Source organism: Physella acuta, unplaced genomic scaffold (genome assembly GCF_028476545.2).
Source record: "Physella acuta isolate Inbredline_101_S28 unplaced genomic scaffold, ASM2847654v3 ptg000166l, whole genome shotgun sequence".
Taxonomy (NCBI): domain Eukaryota; kingdom Metazoa; phylum Mollusca; class Gastropoda; family Physidae; genus Physella; species Physella acuta.
In genome coordinates this window covers 769056-792113 of record NW_026731685.1, presented here as the reverse complement: position 1 = coordinate 792113, position 23058 = coordinate 769056, and the positions used below count along the sequence as shown (strand labels likewise).

Genomic DNA, 23058 nt, shown 5'->3' with positions numbered 1-23058 from the left:
TAAAAAGTGGTTTTCTTGCAATTTCTTTAATGCAATTCTTCGGGTAGTGGCTAAGCGCGACACCAGTGTTTCTGTGTTTCTTTCAGACTGTTTCCTCCCCGGAGAGCGGTGGGGGTACTTGAAATTTTCGGGGGCGGGGGTAAAATTTTCGGGGAGGGGGCGGACACTGGAAAAAGTATATAATTATATTTCGTTGAATGGGACGGTAGACATGTTTTTTTGGGGGGTGGGGGTGGGGTGGGGGGTGGGGGGGTGGGTGTGTGGGGTGGGGGTGGGGGGAGGGTGTGTGTGGGGGGGGGTGGGTTGGTTTTAGTTTAGAGAAAAGAGACAGCACTATCAACCTAGCGCCCGGTGTATCCTTCCTCAACGGGCCATTTTTCTCGTATATATATATATACACATATATATGTACATATATATATATATATATACACATATATATGTACACATATATATGTACATATATATATATATACACATATATATGTACATATATATATATATACATATATATATATGTACATATATATATATATATATATATATATATATATATATATATATATATATATATATATATGTACATATATATATATATATGTACATATATATATATATATATATGCATATATATATATATGTACATACATATATATATATATATATTTATATATATATATATATATATATATATATATATATATATATTTATATATATATATATATATAATATATATATATATATATATATATATATATATATATGTATATATATATATATATATGTACATATATATATATATATGCATATATATATATATGTACACATATATATATATGTACACATATATATATATATATATATATATATATATATATATATATATATATATATATATATATATATATATATATATATATATATATATATATATATATATATATATATATATATATATATATAGTAGGTCCTACTCTAGGTGTTTGTTGTTTTTAGAGGAAATTATACAAGCAAATGAAGGATCAGGATTGCAAATTGCCACAGATAAAGAAGAAAGAAAAAGATTATGGATAGCAAGACATGAAATGCTTTATTTTAGCACAGCCTTGGTCCCTGGTAGCAAGGTGACAAATTTGATTTTGAATTTCAAACATCAGTAGTTTTAGCTTATGCATTCTATTATTATTTTTTACCATGCTAAACCCAAACATCTTTACAGGAGTAAAATTGGAAAATTATCTTACCTTGAGACAACACACTTATTAATTTTTAATGCACAGTGGGAAATCACAACACATGTGATTGGTCTAATTCATTATTATTAGTTTGACATTTGTTTTAATGATTTATTCATTTATTATTCAAATGAGGTTTGATCTCAGAAAATATTATAGAAAAAAATCGGTGTTTTTAAAAGACAGAAATATGTAAGCTGAGGTGTGACTTCTTTTATGATGTGAATGTTAAAGTTGCCCTTTGGGACTTGGCGGGACTTGGGGCAGGTGAAGTATTTAACCAGTTTTTGTGATCTTAGCATATGAAGGGATAGTGAGGTCAAACCCATGCTCAGCGGAAATCAGTGTTTTAAAAGACAAAAACATGTTATCTGAGGCTGGGCAGGTGAAGTAGAGTTCACCTGTTTAAGTGACCTTAGCATATGAATTTGACAGAAGGCAGAGGATTAGATCTTTTACTTATATGTGAAATTTTATTTATCTATCTGAAATAGTACTCAAGTTATAGGCTTTTGAAAAATTGAAAGTAGAAAAAGTTCCGGTTATCGGAAATCTCTCAAAAGTTGATACGGATCTATGATTTTGATATAATACTTATATGTGAAATTTCATCAACCTAGCTGTAACGGTACTCAAGTCAAGTTATTGTGTTTACAGACACACACACACATACACACACAGAGAGACATCCAGACAAGATTGCAAAACTATTTTTTCTGAATCAGGGATCTCGATTTTTTTTGTTTTTGTTTTTTGCTTGATTACAAGACTTTCTCTATACTTCATATATATATGAGAAAGTAATAACTTTAGACGGACTTTGTGATCTTGAAATGTATAGCGTAAGTGAAAACGCTGTCTTTCAATAAAATAGAAGTCTGTTTTTTCAGGCTTACTCAACTGATGTTTGTGTTCCTGTATCTCACTTACCTGAAGTTTTAGTCAAGACCAGACAGTGGATTGATGAAGCAAAAGTAATAGGTAAAAGCTAAACAATTTATATTACCACGAGCTGACCCGCGACGTAGCATATGCCACTATTTAGTTTAATTCCTATTTTTTAGTAATTCATAATTTGTGAATTCGACACTGCCAATGACTGAAAATATTTTGCTTTAAAACCCTATCAGTAGCTAGTGAATGACGATTATCTCACCCTCACTTTCCTCTCCTCTCTGTCTCTCTCCTCCCCCTCCGTGAAAGCAGCCGTCTGTGACAACAGTTTACAGGTAGAAACATGTTATTTTCTCCCCTTAGTTTCAAATCGTTTTAAAACTAAATTATCTGCCCCTAATTACCGTCACTACGATTGTAAACAGCTCACCAGATTGGTGGGGGTGGTAGTGATATAGTCTGTTGAGCTTACGTCTTGGTGTCTCGCATGGTCCGAATGAAGAGAATTATATAGATAGATCCTACTTTTCAGTAATTCATATTTTTTTAACACGTTTTTCTTAACTCAGCTTCGCGTTTGTTTGTGGGTTTGTTGTTAAAATTGACAACGAAAATTAGCCCACTTCTGATTGCTCTAGAGATCTGAAATTCGGCATGCAGGCTATTTTCGCCTAACAATTTCAGATGCAATCATAAAAACTAGCAATTAGAGACCTAAATTAGCTTAATTAAATTACGCCCCAAGGACCCTAAAATTGAGGACATGATTTCTAAAGATACCGACAAGACTGGAGGCCTATTGACACAGTTACTTCTGCCCCAATCGATGTGAGCGCGCTGGCCGTGATCGTATAGTGGTTAGTACTCGCGTTGTGGCCGCGACAACCCATGTAGGCTGCTGTGGGTCTCGCGCTGCCAAGCTCACATAACAATTTCAGATGCAATCATAAAAAACTAGCAATTAGAGACCTAAATTAGCTTAATTAAATTACGCCCCTTCTCTGTTTAAAGCCTATCGGTCACTCAATATTTTTAGTCCGTGTATTTAAAAACACTTAGTCAAGTCATACTTAATTAAGTCATTAGATAAAGTAGAAAATAAACTATATAAAAAACTTTTTAAAAACCACGTTTTTCATGTGTAGCAACGGACTAAAAAGGAGAAAATAAAATACTTAAAAAAACTTTTTAAAAAATCACGTTTTTCTTGTGTACTAAAAAGTAGAAAATAAATTTTTCTTCCGACCCTAGGGGATCTACCAATGACTGCTCATAGATTTTGTGCTTCCTCGAGCTGTGCAGGTTCTTGTGATGACTGTTCATACATTTGATGACTAAAAACGTGGGTCGGGCAGATTTATGATTAAAGCGAAAAGCACACAACACACAAATTTTGGAAATTTGATGGTGAACGTACCCACGTTTTTTTCAACCAATTCTGCGACTGGAAATATTTTGCTTTAAAACACTATCAGTAGCTCGTTAAGGACCATTATCCTCTTGCAGAAACCTTCTCATGATTACTCTCATCAACTTCCCAAAATTTCATGGCATCCGGATGAACCTTGTCAAACCGCATCTTACTTTTACTTTTTCTATGCTGTATGTAGAGAAAAATCGCAGAAACCTCCCCTAGAGTATTTTTATCACTCCTCAAAGTTTCATAAGGTGTAGTAATACATGTAAGACAAACATACACACATACTTTGATTTTTATATACATATATTTAAGATTGTGGGCTATTATGTACTGCCCTAATTGCTATTGGGTGCTTGCATACTTAACTAAGAACATTAAGAAATTATTGCATATGTCCACATTGCTAAAAAAAATGAAACTATTTAATCACAAAATTATTCTCTCTTCGCCTAATGGAACAAAAGTGATAAACATTAATAATTAGAGTAAATAAATAATCATTTTTTTTATGGTCGGGGAAGGTAATTTAAGGGGAAATAGCTGTACTATTAACTTAGTTATGCAAGTTTATATTTAGTTACCTTTTTTTCTTTTGATTCTGATACTCTGTTTATTATTTTCCTATAAGTCGGTACAGAGCTTTGTGGTAACTAATAATTGTCCTATAGATCTTCTTCTTTGTTCTTAATTTTTAGTGTTGGGAGGGATCGAGCCTTATCTGCCAGAGGGTTTGAACTCGAGACTTTTTTTTTTATCAACCATGAGCTTTGCAGACTCGACCATGCTTCCATCACAATTAAGGATTACGTGTCAACTGGTTATGTGCCATTGAGGCCATTGACTCCGATTTCAGCCTGCTTTTCTTTTTGGATTTGCTTCCTATAGATAAATACAGATTTGTTTTTTTCCAAAGCTAGCCAATTACTTTGTAGTAAAAGTACGATTGTTAAATTAGTTTTTGGAGTAAGATTATGATATTTGCAATGAACAGCCGTAAAGGTTTTGTGGCTAAATCAATATGAAAATTACAAACATAGATACATTAGCTAGTATAATAGAGATATGTCTTAGGTTTTGTTCATATAAATAATCTGAACGTCAGATTTACGATTAACGTGATCGTCATAATGCAGTATATCAGTGTGAATAATAACCTATAATATCAATTATCATAGAATAGGTTACTCCAAAATGCATTAAACATGATTTTTTTTTTTGAGTATTCAATAAACTTAATTGTCATATGGACATTCTTTGAGGTCTAAATAACCTATAAGTTTTGGTCACTTATCTGTGATCTGTTTTTTGTCAGTATAGCAGAATTATTTTTAACGAGCTGTTATTTTTATAATACTCAAAAAGAAAGATGTTTGAACTACGATTATTAGATGATCACATTTCGGAATAACATAGTCAAATAAATTGTCTGTCGTCAAAGTCTGGCTGAAACACAAAAGTCTACAGCTTCTGATGGTGGTGAGAAATGACAGATTTTTAATAAGAGCTTCGCTAATTGCCATGTAAGCCCAATCTAAAAATATTTTTAATTATTTAAATGTTTTCAGGACCAATAGTAGGGCATGTAGGAGATGGAAATTTCCATGTACTTTTCCCTGTTAACCATGCAGACAAAGAGACATTTTTAAAAGTTCAAGATCTTCATTTTAAAATGGCTTAGTGAGTACTTGAAGATTGCCTGTCTACTGTTGCTCTAAACCAGGGGTCTCCAAACTACGGCCCGCGGGCCAGATGCGGCCCGCGAAGTCCTCTCATCCGGCCCGCGGAGATCTTTTTGTACAAGGAAAATTTGTTTGTTGGTGATAGCTGAGGAACTTTGGCCAGAAAAACCAAAGACATGCCTGGAAGAAACTGGCCCCTGGAAGAAACTGGCCCCCAAACTGAAATTTGATAGTTAATGCGGCCCTCGGACTGAAAAGTTTGGAGACCCCTGCTCTAAACTACTTGCTTGCATGTTTTTTTTGTTGAGTTCTGCATCAGCTCAAATGTATCAGGTTTATATAACTGCTAGAGCACGGGTTCCCAACCTGGGGGTCGCGAAGGTCTTTCTGGGGGGTCACCAACTGGTATACTAAACCTTAGTAATTTGAAACAAAACATAAATATTTAGAAGCATTTTTTTAATTCGGCTTCATTAACATCACTGGAAATATAATAGAGAAGAAACAAAGTGCACTGTACAAAGTTGTTCTCAGTCACGAATCAATGAAATCTTCAAAACTAAAACGTCATTTGAGAAGAGTCATTCGGAACACACCAAAAAATACATGGAGTTCTTTCGTCGGTAAGAAGCTAGTTGCAAACGCCAGAGACTTGATCGAACAGGAAGTTTTCACCAGCATTAGTGCAAGCATCAAATGAAGTCGCGATAGAAAATTCCAAGCAAAAAAAAAAAAAAAAACAATAAGAGAAAATCTCATCATGTACGTAAATGTTAAATAACCACGAAGGTTTAGTGAATAGTATGCAATTTTACTCATGCTATTAAAACAGTTATCAAGAGTAGTTCATATTGAAAGTCTACTAGAAAATCTTATTTTAGTGCTTATTTTCCCTACTAATTTCGGCTTTTTAATTCTATGGGGGTCGCTGGTCACTTGCTTTTTATAAAAGGGGGTCGCCACTCGAAAAAGGTTGGGAACCACTGTGCTAGAGAATATGTTGGAGCCAGAGCCTCAGTCAGTAGATTGTGACAGGGAAGGGGAGAAAAAAGAAAATCCATTTTCTTATATAACTATATAACTGTTATTTTACAAGATTTGGTTTTTGTATTGTTGGCTAGATGCTTTTTGTGTAAATCAAAAAACCCAATACATTTGAGTTGCCATTTTAAAATATTCAGATTTTTTTTTTTACTTGATGTAAAAATCAAAGGTAGAAGTAATAGGAGACCACAGCTGGCACCTTTATCTCATAATTACCAGCTCAGACTTTTGCTGATTAGCCAGGAAAACTGGAACACAATTGAGAATCAAGCTTTTATTTTCTCACCCATGCTACCTGTCGCTAGATATTTATAACATGAATAACATTTTCTTATTCTTTTTATTTTGGAATCAAAATCACACAAAAAATCACAAGGATATTTTTTTAGATCATCTTAAGGAAAGCTTATTGACATTTTTGATGCCATGGTGTATTAATGTAACTTATTTGTGACAGGTTTTATTTTTACCATTCCAGTCTAGCCATGGAGAAGGACGGTACCTGCACAGGTGAACATGGCATTGGCATGGGTAAACGCAAACTCCTAACTAAAGAATTTGGGGAGACTGGAATACAAGTGTTAAAAGAGGTCAAGAAATGTTTTGACCCCAATGGTATCATGAATCCTGGGAAAATGTTCTTCTAAGAGAGTACTGTCGAAATGTTTGTGACAGTTTAAAACTGTTCACCTTGTTGAATTATGTGATGTTATTTTCTTCTAGGTAATAATCCTATGTATTTATTTATATACACACATGCCCTTATCCTGTGATAGCGGAAATGTTCTACAAAATTTTGAAAAATCATGTCTTTTTTTTCCATTTTGCTTGTTGCAGTTTGTTTCTCTAATTATATCAAAGAAACATACCAAGTATTTTTTTTATTTTAAACAATACATCTAATTTAAAAGAGTAAGTAAAATGTAATTATTTCCCTTGGGTATTAATGTCTAGTGACTGGGTATTTGTAAAGTGGAAAATATTGGCTCTTGGGGTTTGGGGAGCTTTAAAAATTAACTTTTTATAGACTAGAAGTATCCTGTGAAATTTTTATTTGTAAAACAAGAAAGGAGTACCATAATTAACATCCTTTTTGGAATTATAAAAGAAAACTATTTTTTTGGCTCAGCTAAGTATTACCCAGTGCATGTTTCTCTTTTTTTTTTAAATTGAAATTCTTTTTTTTTTTATAAGTATTATAAGGCTGTCAGGAGTAGCTATATATATATATATATATATATATATATATATATATATATATATATATATATATATATATATATATAAGTATGTCCCCACATAAGAAATTTTTTTACTTTTTCAAAAAAAAAATTCTCTTCTTGTTACTGTTGGTGGTAATAATACTATGATATTTACTATTTTTTACGTAAAGAATTATGCTGTGCTATTTCAACTTATTTATTACATAAATATGCTGGAATATAAATTCTTCTGTTCAAAGTTGTTAGTTATACTTTTACTAATAAATATACTGTTATTAAACTTGATTACATAACTATGCTGGGTGATTCAAATTTTTAAACTACAACTAGGGCCTCTAAAAATAGGTTCTGTATTGCTCCCAGGTTTATTTATGTTGACGTAAACATGAATTAAAACATTGTCTCTTGGTGCATGTGGTGGATACTCCATTCTTGGAGGGGGGGGGGGGGCTATGTAGTAACACCCAGTCTACTCTTGTGACTAGTATACTACATACCTAAATGTCTAACAAAAAAAATTGCAACAAGTTAATGTTATATGAAAACATTTTCCCTACAAAACCTTTTTTTTTTCTAGACAAGTATGCAAGTAGTATACATGCAATGTAAACTCTGTGTAACCCTTATGAAATTAAGACTTGTATCTTTGTCTGCCTTTTGGTTTGTTGGCCATGTTTGTTTCATTTTTTAATTAAGACTTGTATCTGTGTCTGCCTTTTGGTTTGTTGGCCATGTGTGTTTCATTTTTTAATTAAGACTTGTATCTTTGTCTGCCTTTTGGTTTGTTGGCCATGTGTGTTTCATTTTTTAATTAAGACTTGTATCTTTGTCTGCCTTTTGGTTTGTTGGCCATGTGTGTTTCATTTTTAAATTAAGACTTGTATCTGTGTCTGCCTTTTGGTTTGTTGGCCATGTGTGTTTCATTTTTTAATTAAGACTTGTATCTTTGTCTGCTTTTTGGTTTGTTGGCCATGTGTGTTTCTGGCATTAGAGTTAGACCCTACTTTTTAGTTGAAAAAAGGCACCTGAAAACGATAATAAGTGTAGGCTATATATGATGGAGACTGAAAGAGGTTGATCCTAACATTCCTTGTCTGATTCCAAATGTGTATAAAATAAACAACACCGTTTAATTTTTTCATTCAATGTTTAATCATCTCTTTTTTTGTTTTTTCAATTAATATTTTATAATTGTAGTTTCAATTGAGAATACATATTTTGAATCACCATTTTAGAAAAGCTTTAGGCAATTTTGAGCATTTTGTATTAAGCTGTTAGGGTACATATATCTAGCCTTTAGGGTGAGCAGGCAATGTCTTTTTACCTGTCCTGTAGAGTTTTACCTGTTGGCCTAAGAGAGCCTGTCCTGTAGAGTTTTACCTGTTGGCCTAAGAGAGCCTGCCCTGTTGAGGTTTACCTGCTGTAGACACCTGCACAGCGGCGTCAAGAAAACTCCCACACGTAGGCTACAACTACACTTATTTTTGTTGTTTCTACCAAAAGAATTGTGTACATGAATTTTGTGTCTTTTGAAAATAATACCTACCCGGGTCTAGAAACGTCCAAATCATTAAATGTTACATCATATAGGTTGATAATATTAACCTACAATGGTACATAAACTAAAATAAAAAACTTCCAAAACTGACATTAATGTTTTACTGAAACTAACAATGTCGTATGCAAATATCAGATTTCACAAAAAGAAAACTGGACCCAAGAAGAGATTTAAAAAAAAAAGAAAAATAAGCACATCTACAGTGCAATAAAAATTGTACAGTACATCTTACAATACTATATTTTATGCAAGCTTTCGGCAGCTCTTTATGCAGTGGTCATTATTGTCATTTGCACATGATAAACAAAGCCGAGTGGCTAGCGGGTGCGGTTAGTACTTTTCTGTCCTTGTTCAAGTTGAGTAGTCGCGAACTTTATCACGTGGTTGTTTACTGATGTCACTGGCAGTTCAGCAGCTAGACACAAAGTAATATTTTGGCGGAGATCGTAGAGGCTTGGATATATTTAGCTTTCTTATACAACCTTCAAACTGACCGGCCAGGTGCTGAAAGAAAAATGTCATTTGGTAAACGTCGGAAGTCAATTTGAGGGACACCGTAGATAGGCTACAAGCTCGAGTTAGTTACCTGTAGTTGCGAGTCATTGAGTTAGTTACCTGTAGTTGCGAGTCATGGCCTGCATCATTGATGGAGTGCCCTCCCATTTCCAGCGTTGTTAGAGGCTCACAGCTGACGCCGATGTGTTTCCCTAACTTTAGGAACCCATCAACTGTCACTAAACTTTTGAAGGCGTGGTTGCGAAACTGTGCCTTTAGAGAACAACAACGTATAGTTGATTGTGTACTCAAGTAATCTCTGTTAATGGGTTTGGGTTTGTAGTGCGGTGTGTGTGATCTAGTGTAGGGCATTTCGCTTCCTGTTCTCACCTTCGTTTATTTTTTTTTTGGATAGGTAGGGGAATATGACTTGGAGATGTGGGGGACTTAGGGCTTTGATAGACTACTCTAATAGCTTCTGGCGCGTAAAACTTGTACGGCCCCTCCCTCCCTCCCTCTCTCTCTCTCTCTCCTTACTTTCATACGTACTAACCGTGTAGGTAACTTTATGCCATTTGCCGTCATCTAAAGGCCGCTTTGTTTTAGTCGGGATGTATATTTCAGCGTCCATCAGCGGGCAGTAGATCTTGTAGTGGATAAAGCCTTTGACCAGGTACAGGGCGACCATTTCCTTCTGCTGACCTTTCACCTTTCCATACAGAAGAATGCCATGTGACGACCTGGTCTTGAACTCGAAATCCAGTTCAAACCTGTTTACGTTGTTTATTTCAATTTTAACCAGTTCAAACCTGTTTACGTTGTTTATTTCAATTTTAACCAGTTCAAACCTGTTTACGTTGTTTATTTCAATTTTAACCAGTTCAAACCTGTTTACGTTGTTTATTTCAATTTTAAACAGTGACATTAAGTTTAAGCAAAATGTTAAAAAAACACGCAAAAAAAAGCTTTTAAATTGTTGGTTCTTATCCTTTTATGATATACCGAACCCCACCAGCTCCATATGAACATTTACCGTACCCTTCTAAAGAAATAAAAATAAAATATGATTTTCTTCAAATTCAAAACAAAGGTAGATCTTTAAGTATAAATAAATTATACTGGTACACAAAATGAACCACGCATATTCGAAGAATAAAACATGTAAACTATTATTTTCAAACCATTTTATTTTTTGCTCGGCACAGTTAGTATGAAGGGATTATAATATTTATAATATTAAGAACTAGCGTGCCCGTCTCAGAAAAAAGTCTGACGTAATTTTTATGAGGGTTAGTTTCATCAATGCGTTACTAATGCCTGCGCAATATTTCTTGGATCATTTTTCTCGGTAGTGAGGGTCTGTCCTCACTACCGCCAAGCAGAAATTTTTTCCTTACATGTTATTTAAGGCATTTTTTTAAAATAAAAATCTACAATTCAATTGCAAATACTAAAAAGAATGTTCAGAAGCTAGATTGTCCACATTAACTATTAATAATAATAGATACGAGCTGACCCGCGACGTAGCATACGCCGCTATCTAATTGTTTTATTTTCTACTTATCAACAATTCATATTTTGTGAATAGTGAATTCGACACTATGAACTATAGCTCACCTGACAGGTGGGGATGAGGGTGATGGCTAAGCTGCGTGGTGTCTAGTATGGTCCCCATGAAGAGAATTATATATAGATAGATAGTATTAGATGATACTTGTAAATCAGAGGCGTAGCGACCCTACCCGGCGCCCGGGGACAAACTTTTGATTTGCACCCCCCCCCTCGAACTTTTCATTTACACCCCCCCCCCCCCCTTAATTTGGCGCCCCCCCCCCCAAGGTCGGCGCCCGGGGACATATGTCGTCCCCCCCTCGCTACGCCTCTGTTGTTAATATTGTAAGCAAACTAGGAAACGGGAGATAATCGCTTTTCCCAGCCTTTTTTTTCCAATTTAATTGATTACTATTCTTTATTAATTTTTTTTCAACACAAAAAAAACGGGACAAACTTCGACGAAAACGGGTCGGCGGAACAGGATAGGATTTTTTGTAAAAAAAATAATTAATCAACAAAAACGGAACAATTCCGCTTTTGGCGGGATGGTAGGCATGTCTGGGTGTCATGTGGTGTATAGTCGGGTTGTCATAGGGCTCGTATGTCGTGTCGTGTGGTACATACGTCGGGTTGTTGTTGGGCTGTCGTGTCGTGTGGTACATACGTCGGGTTGTTGAATGGCTGTCGTCTCGTGTGGTACATACGTCGGGTTGTTGTAGGGCTCGTGTGTCGTGTGGTACATACGTCGGGTTGTTGTAGGGCTCGTGTGTCGTGTGGTACATACGTCGGGTTGTTGTAGGGCTCATATGTTGTGTCGGGTTGTTGTAGGGCTCGTGTGTCGTTGGTACATACGTCGGGTTGTTGTAGGGCTCGTGTGTCGTTGGTACATACGTCGGGTTGTTGTAGGGCTCGTGTGTCGTTGGTACATACGTCGGGTTGTTGTAGGGCTCGTATGTCGTGTGGTACATACGTCGGGTTGTTGTAGGGCTCGTATGTCGTGTGGTACATATGTCGGGTTGTTGTTGGGCTGTCGTGTCGTGTGGTACATACGTCGGGTTGTTGTTGGGCTGTCGTGTCGTGTGGTACATACGTCGGGTTGTTGTAGGGCTCGTGTGTCGTGTCGGGTTGTTGTTGGGCTGTCGTGTCGTGTGGTACATACGTCGGGTTGTTGTAGGGCTCATATGTTGTGTCGGGTTGTTGTAGGGCTCGTGTGTCGTGTGGTACATACGTCGGGTTGTTGTAGGGCTCGTGTGTCGTGTGGTACATACGTCGGGTTGTTGTAGGGCTCATATGTTGTGTCGGGTTGTTGTAGGGCTCGTGTGTCGTTGGTACATACGTCGGGTTGTTGTAGGGCTCGTGTGTCGTTGGTACATACGTCGGGTTGTTGTAGGGCTCGTGTGTCGTTGGTACATACGTCGGGTTGTTGTAGGGCTCGTATGTCGTGTGGTACATACGTCGGGTTGTTGTAGGGCTCGTATGTCGTGTGGTACATACGTCGGGTTGTTGTTGGGCTGTCGTGTCGTGTGGTACATACGTCGGGTTGTTGTTGGGCTGTCGTGTCGTGTGGTACATACGTCGGGTTGTTGTAGGGCTCGTGTGTCGTGTCGGGTTGTTGTTGGGCTGTCGTGTCGTGTGGTACATACGTCGGGTTGTTGTAGGGCTCATATGTTGTGTCGGGTTGTTGTAGGGTTCATATGTCGTGTCGTGTGGTACATACGTCGGGTTGTTGTAGGGTTCATATGTCGTGTCGTGTGGTACATACGTCGGGTTGTTGTAGGGCTCATATGTTGTGTCGGGTTGTTGTAGGGTTCATATGTCGTGTCGTGTGGTACATACGTCGGGTTGTTGTAGGGTTCATATGTCGTGTCGTGTGGTACATACGTCGGGTTGTTGTAGGGTTTATATGTCGTGTCGTGTGGTACATACGTCGGGTTGTTGTAGGGTTCATATGTCGTGTCGTGTGGTACATACGTCGGGTTGTTGTAGGGCTCGTATGTCGTGTGGTACATACGTCGGGTTGTTGTTGGGCTGTCGTGTCGTGTGGTACATACGTCGGGTTGTTGTAGGGCTCGTGTGTCGTGTCGGGTTGTTGTTGGGCTGTCGTGTCGTGTGGTACATACGTCGGGTTGTTGTAGGGCTCATATGTTGTGTCGGGTTGTTGTAGGGTTCATATGTCGTGTCGTGTGGTACATACGTCGGGTTGTTGTAGGGTTCATATGTCGTGTCGTGTGGTACATACGTCGGGTTGTTGTAGGGCTCATATGTTGTGTCGGGTTGTTGTAGGGTTCATATGTCGTGTCGTGTGGTACATACGTCGGGTTGTTGTAGGGTTCATATGTCGTGTCGTGTGGTACATACGTCGGGTTGTTGTAGGGTTCATATGTCGTGTCGTGTGGTACATACGTCGGGTTGTTGTAGGGCTCATATGTTGTGTCGGGTTGTTGTAGGGTTCATATGTCGTGTCGTGTGGTACATACGTCGGGTTGTTGTAGGGTTCATATGTCGTGTCGTGTGGTACATACGTCGGGTTGTTGTAGGGTTCATATGTCGTGTCGTGTGGTACATACGTCGGGTTGTTGTAGGGTTCATATGTCGTGTCGTGTGGTACATACGTCGGGTTGTTGTTGGGTGACCTGTCCCACAGGGCAATCTCGGCACGGCTGTTGTTGTGAGCTTCAATACGCACACCCTGGCCTGACAGCACTTCGATCTCCGTGTCCTGGAATATATGACATACTTTCAGGCAGTGTCATGGAATATATGACATACTTTCAAGCAGTGTCATGGAATATATGACATACTTTTAGGCAGAGTCATGGAATATATGACATACTTTCAGGCAGTGTCATGGAATATATGACATACTTTCAGGCACTGTCATGGAATATATGACATACTTTCAGGCAGTGTCATGGAATATATGACATACTTTCAGGCAAAGTGTCATGGAATATATGACATACTTTCAGGCACTGTCATGGAATATATGACATACTTTCAGGCAGTGTCATGGAATATATGACATACTTTCAGGCAAAGTGTCATGGAATATATGACATACTTTCAGGCAAAGTGTCAAGGAATATATGACATACTTTCAGGCAAAGTGTCATGGAATATATGACATACTTTCAGGCACTGTCATGGAATATATGACATACTTTCAGGCAGTGTCATGGAATATATGACATACTTTCAGGCAAAGTGTCATGGAATATATGACATACTTTCAGGCAAAGTGTCAAGGAATATATGACATACTTTCAGGCAAAGTGTCATGGAATATATGACATACTTTCAGGCAGTGTCATGGAATATATGACATACTTTCAGGCAAAGTGTCATACAAGACGTTGTTTTTTTTTAATTTAAATATATAATAGATCATAATTGTATTGTGAATATACTTTGTAAGTGAGAAGAAAGTATGATCACCGGACGTTAATGTGAGCGAAAATCACGAATTTGCTGCACTAAGTAGTCACAGAAAGGGTAGACAAAAAGGGGGCATATACATAACAGGGCGGGGGGGGGGGGGTGTGATCTGTGGGAGCAGTTCCTGACATTCATCGGATACCTGTGCGATACCTGTGCTGTTATTAGGATATAAGTACGATACCTTGGATTCAAATGCAATACATGTGCCATACGTGTGATACAAGTACGACATCTCGACCATAAGTGCGATACCGTTTCTATTCATGGGATATAAGTACGATACCACGGACACAAGCGAGATAGCGTGCCATATCTAGTATACAAGTACGATTCCTCTGACAAAGTGCGATACCTCTGCCATACCTAGTATACAAGTACGATAAATTACAGTAGCGTAGCGAGGGGGAGGGGGGGACTTATGTCCCCGGGCGCCGACCTTAGGAGGCGCCAAAATGGGTTGGAAAAATAAATTGAAAGGTTGAGGGGCTGTAAATTGAAAGTTTGAGGGGGGGGGGTGCAAGTCGAAATCTTGAGGGGTGGGGGTGCAAATCGAAAAGTTTTGTCCCCGGGCGCCGGGAAGGGTAGCTACGCCTCTGATAAATTTCTCGAGACGTTTTCAAATAATTTTCTCTTTGAACATTTCATGTGCTGTGGCCGTATAAATATCATATTGTGTGTTTTAGCTTTATCATTTCTATGTAAATCAAGACTTTAACACGCAGTTGGCATATCTTTATTGTGTTGTGTATAACCCACAAAGAGCGTTCTAAATAATACAGACTGTTGCAAAATAAATAAAACATCTTTCAAACAATACCTTTCAAAGTAAAATTTAAAAACTTCAGACAATACATCTTTTAGATGATACCTTACAAAGTAAACAAAAAATCTTTCAGATAATACCTTACAAAGTAAATAAACAATCTTTCAGACAATACCTTAAAAGGTAAACAAAAAATCTTTGAGACAATACCTTACAAAGCCGGACAACTCTAGCAAATGCAACCACCTGCACGAGGTAAGCCAAACAGAGCAGACGATACAACCCAACCATGACGTCAGGTATCTGTAAACAAAAGTTGCAGAAGTGAGGACGCTAGGAGATTTGGATAAATCTGGCGCTGTTGCTTGTCAATATTTTCCGATTCCATCTGACAGATTGTTTTCTTGGGGAAAATAAAAGCGGGGGGGGGGGAATCTAGAACAGTTTGTAGGGGTGGGGGTGGAATATGTCTAGAACAGTTTGTAGGGGTGGGGGTGGAATATGTCTAGAACAGTTTGTAGGGGTGGGGGTGGAATATGTCTAGAACAGTTTGTAGGGGTGGGGGTGGAATATGTCTAGAACAGTTTGTAGGGGTGGGGGTGGAATATGTCTAGAACAGTTTGTAGGGGTGGGGGTGGAATATGTCTAGAACAGTTTGTAGGGGTGGGGGTGGAATATGTCTAGAACAGTTTGTAGGGGTGGGGGTGGAATATGTCTAGAACAGTTTGTAGGGGTGGGGGTGGAATATGTCTAGAACAGTTTGTAGGGGTGGGGGTGGAATATGTCTAGAACAGTTTGTAGGGGTGGGGGTGGAATATGTCTAGAACAGTTTGTAGGGGTGGGGGTGGAATATGTCTAGAACAGTTTGTAGGGGTGGGGGTGGAATATGTCTAGAACAGTTTGTAGGGGTGGGGGTGGAATATGTCTAGAACAGTTTGTAGGGGTGGGGTGGAATATGTCTAGAACAGTTTGTAGGGGTGGGGTGGAATATGTCTAGAACAGTTTGTAGGGGTGGGGGTGGAATATGTCTAGAACAGTTTGTAGGGGTGGGGGTGGAATATGTCTAGAACAGTTTGTAGGGGTGGGGGTGGAATATGTCTAGAACAGTTTGTAGGGGTGGGGGTGGAATATGTCTAGAACAGTTTGTAGGGGTGGGGTGGAATATGTCTAGAACAGTTTGTAGGGGTGGGGGTGGAATATGTCTAGAACAGTTTGTAGGGGTGGGGGTGGAATATGTCTAGAACAGTTTGTAGGGGTGGGGGTGGAATATGTCTAGAACAGTTTGTAGGGGTGGGGGTGGAATATGTCTAGAACAGTTTGTAGGGGTGGGGGTGGAATATGTCTAGAACAGTTTGTAGGGGTGGGGGTGGAATATGTCTAGAACAGTTTGTAGGGGTGGGGGTGGAATATGTCTAGAACAGTTTGTAGGGGTGGGGGTGGAATATGTCTAGAACAGTTTGTAGGGGTGGGGGTGGAATATGTCTAGAACAGTTTGTAGGGGTGGGGGTGGAATATGTCTAGAACAGTTTGTAGGGGTGGGGGTGGAATATGTCTAGAACAGTTTGTAGGGGTGGGGGTGGAATATGTCTAGAACAGTTTGTAGGGGTGGGGGTGGAATATGTCTAGAACAGTTTGTAGGGGTGGGGGTGGAATATGTCTAGAACAGTTTGTAGGGGTGGGGGTGGAATATGTCTAGAACAGTTTGTAGGGGTGGGGGTGGAATATGTCTAGAACAGTTTGTAGGGGTGGGGGTGGAATATGTCTAGAACAGTTTGTAGGGGTGGGGGTGGAATATGTCTAGAACAGTTTGTAGGGGTGGGGGTGGAATATGTCTAGAACAGTTTGTAGGGGTGGGGGTGGAATATGTCTAGAACAGTTTGTAGGGGTGGGGGTGGAATATGTCTAGAACAGTTTGTAGGGGTGGGGGTGGAATATGTCTAGAACAGTTTGTAGGGGTGGGGGTGGAATATGTCTAGAACAGTTTGTAGGGGTGGGGGTGGAATATGTCTAGAACAGTTTGTAGGGGTGGGGGTGGAATATGTCTAGAACAGTTTGTAGGGGTGGGGGTGGAATATGTCTAGAACAGTTTGTAGGGGTGGGGGTGGAATATGTCTAGAACAGTTTGTAGGGGTGGGGGTGGAATATGTCTAGAACAGTTTGTAGGGGTGGGGGTGGAATATGTCTAGAACAGTTTGTAGGGGTGGGGGTGGAATATGTCTAGAACAGTTTGTAGGGGTGGGGGTGGAATATGTCTAGAACAGTTTGTAGGGGTGGGGGTGGAATATGTCTAGAACAGTTTGTAGGGGTGGGGGTGGAATATGTCTAGAACAGTTTGTAGGGGTGGGGGTGGAATATGTCTAGAACAGTTTGTAGGGGTGGGGTGGAATATGTCTAGAACAGTTTGTAGGGGTGGGGGTGGAATATGTCTAGAACAGTTTGTAGGGGTGGGGGTGGAATATGTCTAGAACAGTTTGTAGGGGTGGGGGTGGAATATGTCTAGAACAGTTTGTAGGGGTGGGGGTGGAATATGTCTAGAACAGTTTGTAGGGGTGGGGGTGGAATATGTCTAGAACAGTTTGTAGGGGTGGGGGTGGAATATGTCTAGAACAGTTTGTAGGGGTGGGGGTGGAATATGTCTAGAACAGTTTGTAGGGGTGGGGGTGGAATATGTCTAGAACAGTTTGTAGGGGTGGGGGTGGAATATGTCTAGAACAGTTTGTAGGGGTGGGGGTGGAATATGTCTAGAACAGTTTGTAGGGGTGGGGGTGGAATATGTCTAGAACAGTTTGTAGGGGTGGGGGTGGAATATGTCTAGAACAGTTTGTAGGGGTGGGGGTGGAATATGTCTAGAACAGTTTGTAGGGGTGGGGGTGGAATATGTCTAGAACAGTTTGTAGGGGTGGGGGTGGAATATGTCTAGAACAGTTTGTAGGGGTGGGGGTGGAATATGTCTAGAACAGTTTGTAGGGGTGGGGGTGGAATATGTCTAGAACAGTTTGTAGGGGTGGGGGTGGAATATGTCTAGAACAGTTTGTAGGGGTGGGGGTGGAATATGTCTAGAACAGTTTGTAGGGGTGGGGGTGGAATATGTCTAGAACAGTTTGTAGGGGTGGGGGTGGAATATGTCTAGAACAGTTTGTAGGGGTGGGGGTGGAATATGTCTAGAACAGTTTGTAGGGGTGGGGGTGGAATATGTCTAGAACAGTTTGTAGGGGTGGGGGTGGAATATGTCTAGAACAGTTTGTAGGGGTGGGGGTGGAATATGTCTAGAACAGTTTGTAGGGGTGGGGGTGGAATATGTCTAGAACAGTTTGTAGGGGTGGGGGTGGAATATGTCTAGAACAGTTTGTAGGGGTGGGGGTGGAATATGTCTAGAACAGTTTGTAGGGGTGGGGGTGGAATATGTCTAGAACAGTTTGTAGGGGTGGGGGTGGAATATGTCTAGAACAGTTTGTAGGGGTGGGGGTGGAATATGTCTAGAACAGTTTGTAGGGGTGGGGGTGGAATATGTCTAGAACAGTTTGTAGGGGTGGGGGTGGAATATGTCTAGAACAGTTTGTAGGGGTGGGGGTGGAATATGTCTAGAACAGTTTGTAGGGGTGGGGGTGGAATATGTCTAGAACAGTTTGTAGGGGTGGGGGTGGAATATGTCTAGAACAGTTTGTAGGGGTGGGGGTGGAATATGTCTAGAACAGTTTGTAGGGGTGGGGGTGGAATATGTCTAGAACAGTTTGTAGGGGTGGGGGTGGAATATGTCTAGAACCAGTTTGTAGGGGTGGGGGTGGAATATGTCTAGAACAGTTTGTAGGGGTGGGGGTGGAATATGTCTAGAACAGTTTGTAGGGGTGGGGGTGGAATATGTCTAGAACAGTTTGTAGGGGTGGGGGTGGAATATGTCTAGAACAGTTTGTAGGGGTGGGGGTGGAATATGTCTAGAACAGTTTGTAGGGGTGGGGGTGGAATATGTCTAGAACAGTTTGTAGGGGTGGGGGTGGAATATGTCTAGAACAGTTTGTAGGGGTGGGGGTGGAATATGTCTAGAACAGTTTGTAGGGGTGGGGGTGGAATATGTCTAGAACAGTTTGTAGGGGTGGGGGTGGAATATGTCTAGAACAGTCTGTAGGGGTGGGGGTGGAATATGTCTAGAACAGTTTGTAGGGGTGGGGTGGAATATGTCTAGAACAGTTTGTAGGGGTGGGGGTGGAATATGTCTAGAACAGTTTGTGGGTGTAGGCAGTGGTCATGCGAGGTCGGGTGTGACCCGGTGCGGCACTTGATGGTGTCACCCCCCCTGGGTGTAGGCAGTGGTCATGCGAGGTCGGGTGTGACCCGGTGCGGCACTTGATGGTGTCACCCCCCCTGGGTGTAGGCAGTGGTCATGCGAGGTCGGGTGTGACCCGGTGCGGCACTTGATGGTGTCACCCCCCCTGGGTGTAGGCAGTGGTCATGCGAGGTCGGGTGTGACCCGGTGCGGCACTTGATGGTGTCACCCCCCCTGGGTGTAGGCAGTGGTCATGCGAGGTCGGGTGTGACCCGGTGCGGCACTTGATGGTGTCACCCCCCCTGGGTGTAGGCAGTGGTCATGCGAGGTCGGGTGTGACCCGGTGCGGCACTTGATGGTGTCACCCCCCCTGGGTGTAGGCAGTGGTCATGCGAGGTCGGGTGTGACCCGGTGCGGCACTTGATGGTGTCACGCCCCCTGGGTGTAGGCAGCGGTCATGCGAGGTCCGGTGTGACCCGGTGCTGCACTTGATGGTGTCACCCCCCCCCCCCCCCAGAGGCGTAGCGACCCTTCCCGGGGACAAACTTTCAATTTTCGATTTACACCCCCCCCCCCAAACTTTCGATTTGCACCTCTTAAAAGACTATTTAACACTCTAATTACTCACTTAATTAAGTGGATGGAATTATCATTTTTCTCAATATATTTTGCTATTTATTGCGTTGGTGTCAGCCCCCAAAATGGTGTCACCCGGTTCGGTCCGCATCGCCCCCCCCCCTTCGCTACGCCCCCTGGGTGTAGGTAAGTTTCAACATGGTCATTTTCTTGTATTCTGCTAGGCTTGCCAAGTGGTTGAGTGGGGGGGGGGGGGCATCTTGCTCTGTAGATAACCAAGTTCTGTGGCTACCCTTATTATCTAGTAAACACAATACCATCCAAGGACATAAATATCGTATCACAATGTGTACACGTCGCGTCATAACGTGTACCTCTAAATTAGTCATGTACACACCTATCTTGGTGACTTTGATAGCTTGACAAGAGTGTGTAAAACGTAAACGCACACCTTTGTGTCTGCACACCCCAACAACCTAACACACCTGTCGTATCCGGAAACCAAAGTTGTCTCGACACTAATGTTGGACATCCAACTAGACTTGGCCAACAACCAAATTTATTCGCTCATTGTTTCATTTCCTTTCTTTAAAAGTTACCTCCAAATATAGAATAAAATGTGTAGAGCTTTTAAATCTAGTTTAAACGAGTTCTTTGCCGTAGGAATAAGGAAATAAAACTTACCTTTCTAAACACAGACAAATGCCTGTTGCAGTTCCTGAGAGACAGGTGTTTCCACCTGGCCTAAGACAGCCTGTCCTGTTGAGGTTTACCTGCTGTAGACACCTGCACAGCGGTGTCGAGAATTTGTTGACAACTCCCACACGTAGGCTACTACTACACTTACATTCGTTTGTTTGGTGTGGGTTTTTTTTTAATTTCAGCGCACTGAACAATGTACCAGAATATTTTTCTCTTTTGAAAGCAACTGTTACCCCTCCTGATTGCTTTCAATATTTTATCAAATACGTTACTGCACGTACTTGCTTCGTTTGCTGAGCTCTAGTGATATAACAGGTGCGTCTTACGGCCATTTATACGCAACGAGCGCCGTAAAGTGGTTAGGATAAACAGCCATTCATAACTGCGGCTCAATGTCTGATTGGCTAATCCCGTCACGTGGCCCGCGAGCTCTGCTGAAATTATCCCACGGCCAGCGTCACAGAACATTCAACTACCCTTTCAAGCGAACAACACGCGGGGTTGTACGGCCAGCGCTGGGTTTGGGAGCCTCACACATTTTTTTTTCTGAAGTTGGAGAAATGAAGTGGTATTTGTAGCCTTATGCGGTTATGCGGTTGTATTATGTTTCACAGGTATGATAGATATTTGGGGGAGAAAGCTTATATATTCTCTTTAGGACATACGTATATTAATGTAATAAAGCAACACCGCGCTACACCCCTTCCTTGAAAACAGTTGCTGATTATTATACTACATGAAGACGCGCCAAACACACCCCAACCCCCCCCCCCCCCCCCCCCCCAAAAAAAAAAATAATAAAACAACCCCGTGAGATTCCAGCATTTCCGTATTTCCACTCGAGGGTCGCGAGTACTTTAAGCATTTTAGTTTAGAGAGGAAATGACTTTCACCACTATCGGGGGGGGGGGGGGGGGGGGAGGGGGGAGGGGGGGGGGGGAGAGATTAGACAATAGTATTCTCCTTGTAAGATACTAGATAAAAATATAAAAAGGCATGATAGTCTATTCTGAATACCTATTTGGCCACATATCTGAAAGTTTATTTGACTGCAAGTCTAAAAGTCTATTTGAATACATGTCTAAAAGTCTATCATAGAATTTACTGAACTATTTAATATTGAGAGACACAATCGAGTTTTCATATCATTAACAACAACATAATTAGATACAAAATAATTTAAAAGTTTAAGACATTATAAAACATCAGAAAAAAATTAATTGTCTTTTAACAAAAAATGATTAGACGATATAATGAGGTGTCATATAGGTTTTTCTCAGTATTCAGACCAGAGTTTCTTTCAGGAATCTCTGGGGGGGGGGGGGTGATATAACATTTTCATAGAACAAATATTCTCCCCCTGGAAATTTAATACCCCCCCCCCCCCCCCCGCCCACGCACACACGGAGGAAAATGTCTGAAAGAAACCCTGGGCAGGAAAAAAGACAGTACGATCGTCTGGTAAATTGTCTTCTTTAGTATCTAACCCAATGTTAGACCCGGCCATTCTTCGATGCTATCTCCCCTCCCCCTTACCTGCTGGCTTGTGCCGTCTCATCCATCTCAACTGTAAGTTCATTATCTCCCCTCCCCCTTACATGCTGGCGTGTGCCGTCTCATCCATCTCAACTGTAAGTTCATTATCTCCCCTCCCCCTTACATGCTGGCGTGTGCCGTCTCATCCATCTCAACTGTAAGTTCATTATCTCCCCTCCCCCTTACATGCTGGCGTGTGCCGTCTCATCCATCTCAACTGTAAGTTCCTTGAAACCATTAGAACAAGGTGTTCAATTTAATGTGGCACCACAAAGACAAGGTGACACAAACTGCAATCTTAATTATAGAATATTCACCTGCAACACTCACCTGTCACACTCACCTGCCACACTCACCTGCCACACTCACCTGTCACCGTCACCTGTCAAACTCACCTGCCTCACTCACCTGCCACACACTCACCTGCCACACTCACCTGCCACACACTCACCTGCAACACACTCACCTGTCACACACTCAACTTCCACACTCACCTGCCACACACTCACCTGCCACACTCACCTGTCACACACTCACCTGTCACACACTCACCTGTCACACACTCACCTGCCACACTCACCTGCCACACACTCACCTGCCACACTCACCTGTCACACTCTCCTGTCATACACTCACCTGCAACACACTCACCTGTCACACACTCACCTGCCACACTCAC

At 40.8% G+C, this 23058-nt stretch overlaps 2 protein-coding genes across 5 annotated transcripts; one reads left to right on the top strand and one right to left on the bottom strand.

Moving 5' to 3' along the window:
* Positions 1-1003: 1003 nt before the first annotated feature.
* Positions 1004-7486, top strand: LOC131936073 (putative D-lactate dehydrogenase, mitochondrial). The gene is made up of 4 exons (XM_059292927.1): positions 1004-1125; positions 2127-2217; positions 5116-5227; positions 6752-7486. The coding sequence occupies exons 1-4, from the start codon at positions 1087-1089 to the stop codon at positions 6918-6920; spliced, it is 411 nt and encodes a 136-aa protein (XP_059148910.1). The 5' UTR covers positions 1004-1086; the 3' UTR covers positions 6921-7486.
* Positions 7487-8644: 1158 nt separating this feature from the next.
* LOC131936072 (neurexin-1) lies at positions 8645-21206 on the bottom strand. 4 transcript variants are annotated; one of them, XR_009386007.1, is made up of 7 exons: positions 20826-21206; positions 15515-15607; positions 13716-13822; positions 10103-10319; positions 9670-9822; positions 8877-9558; positions 8645-8839 (listed from the first exon to the last, which is right to left on the bottom strand). XR_009386007.1 is itself a non-coding variant. In XM_059292925.1 (6 exons), exons 2-6 carry the CDS (start codon positions 15593-15595, stop codon positions 9463-9465), a joined length of 654 nt encoding a protein of 217 aa, XP_059148908.1. In that variant the 5' UTR covers positions 15596-15607; positions 20826-21206; the 3' UTR covers positions 8645-9462. The 4 variants fall into 4 exon arrangements, 1 of the variants encoding a protein (XP_059148908.1); XR_009386008.1 differs by having other exon boundaries at positions 8645-8876; positions 8914-9558; XR_009386009.1 differs by lacking the exon at positions 20826-21206 and adding an exon at positions 20627-20699.
* Between the last annotated feature and the right edge of the window lie 1852 nt (positions 21207-23058).

What these genes read in the sequence shown, in the direction of transcription:
- LOC131936073 (XM_059292927.1), top strand. Translation starts at nt 1,087, where the DNA reads ATGCTTTATTTTAGCACAGCCTTGGTCCCTGGTAGCAAG. An exon ending in CCTTGGTCCCTGGTAGCAAG is followed by an intron (nt 1,126 to 2,126) that starts GTGACAAATTTG and finishes CTGTTTTTTCAG; the next exon opens with GCTTACTCAACTGATGTTTG. An exon ending in CTTCATTTTAAAATGGCTTA is followed by an intron (nt 5,228 to 6,751) that starts GTGAGTACTTGA and finishes TTACCATTCCAG; the next exon opens with TCTAGCCATGGAGAAGGACG.
- LOC131936072 (XM_059292925.1), bottom strand. Translation starts at nt 15,595, where the DNA reads ATGGTTGGGTTGTATCGTCTGCTCTGTTTGGCTTACCTCGTGCAGGTG. An exon ending in GAGTTGTCCGGCTTTGTAAG is followed by an intron (nt 13,823 to 15,514) that starts GTATTGTCTCAA and finishes CATATATTCCAG; the next exon opens with GACACGGAGATCGAAGTGCT. An exon ending in GCCATGACTCGCAACTACAG is followed by an intron (nt 9,559 to 9,669) that starts GTAACTAACTCA and finishes TTTTTCTTTCAG; the next exon opens with CACCTGGCCGGTCAGTTTGA.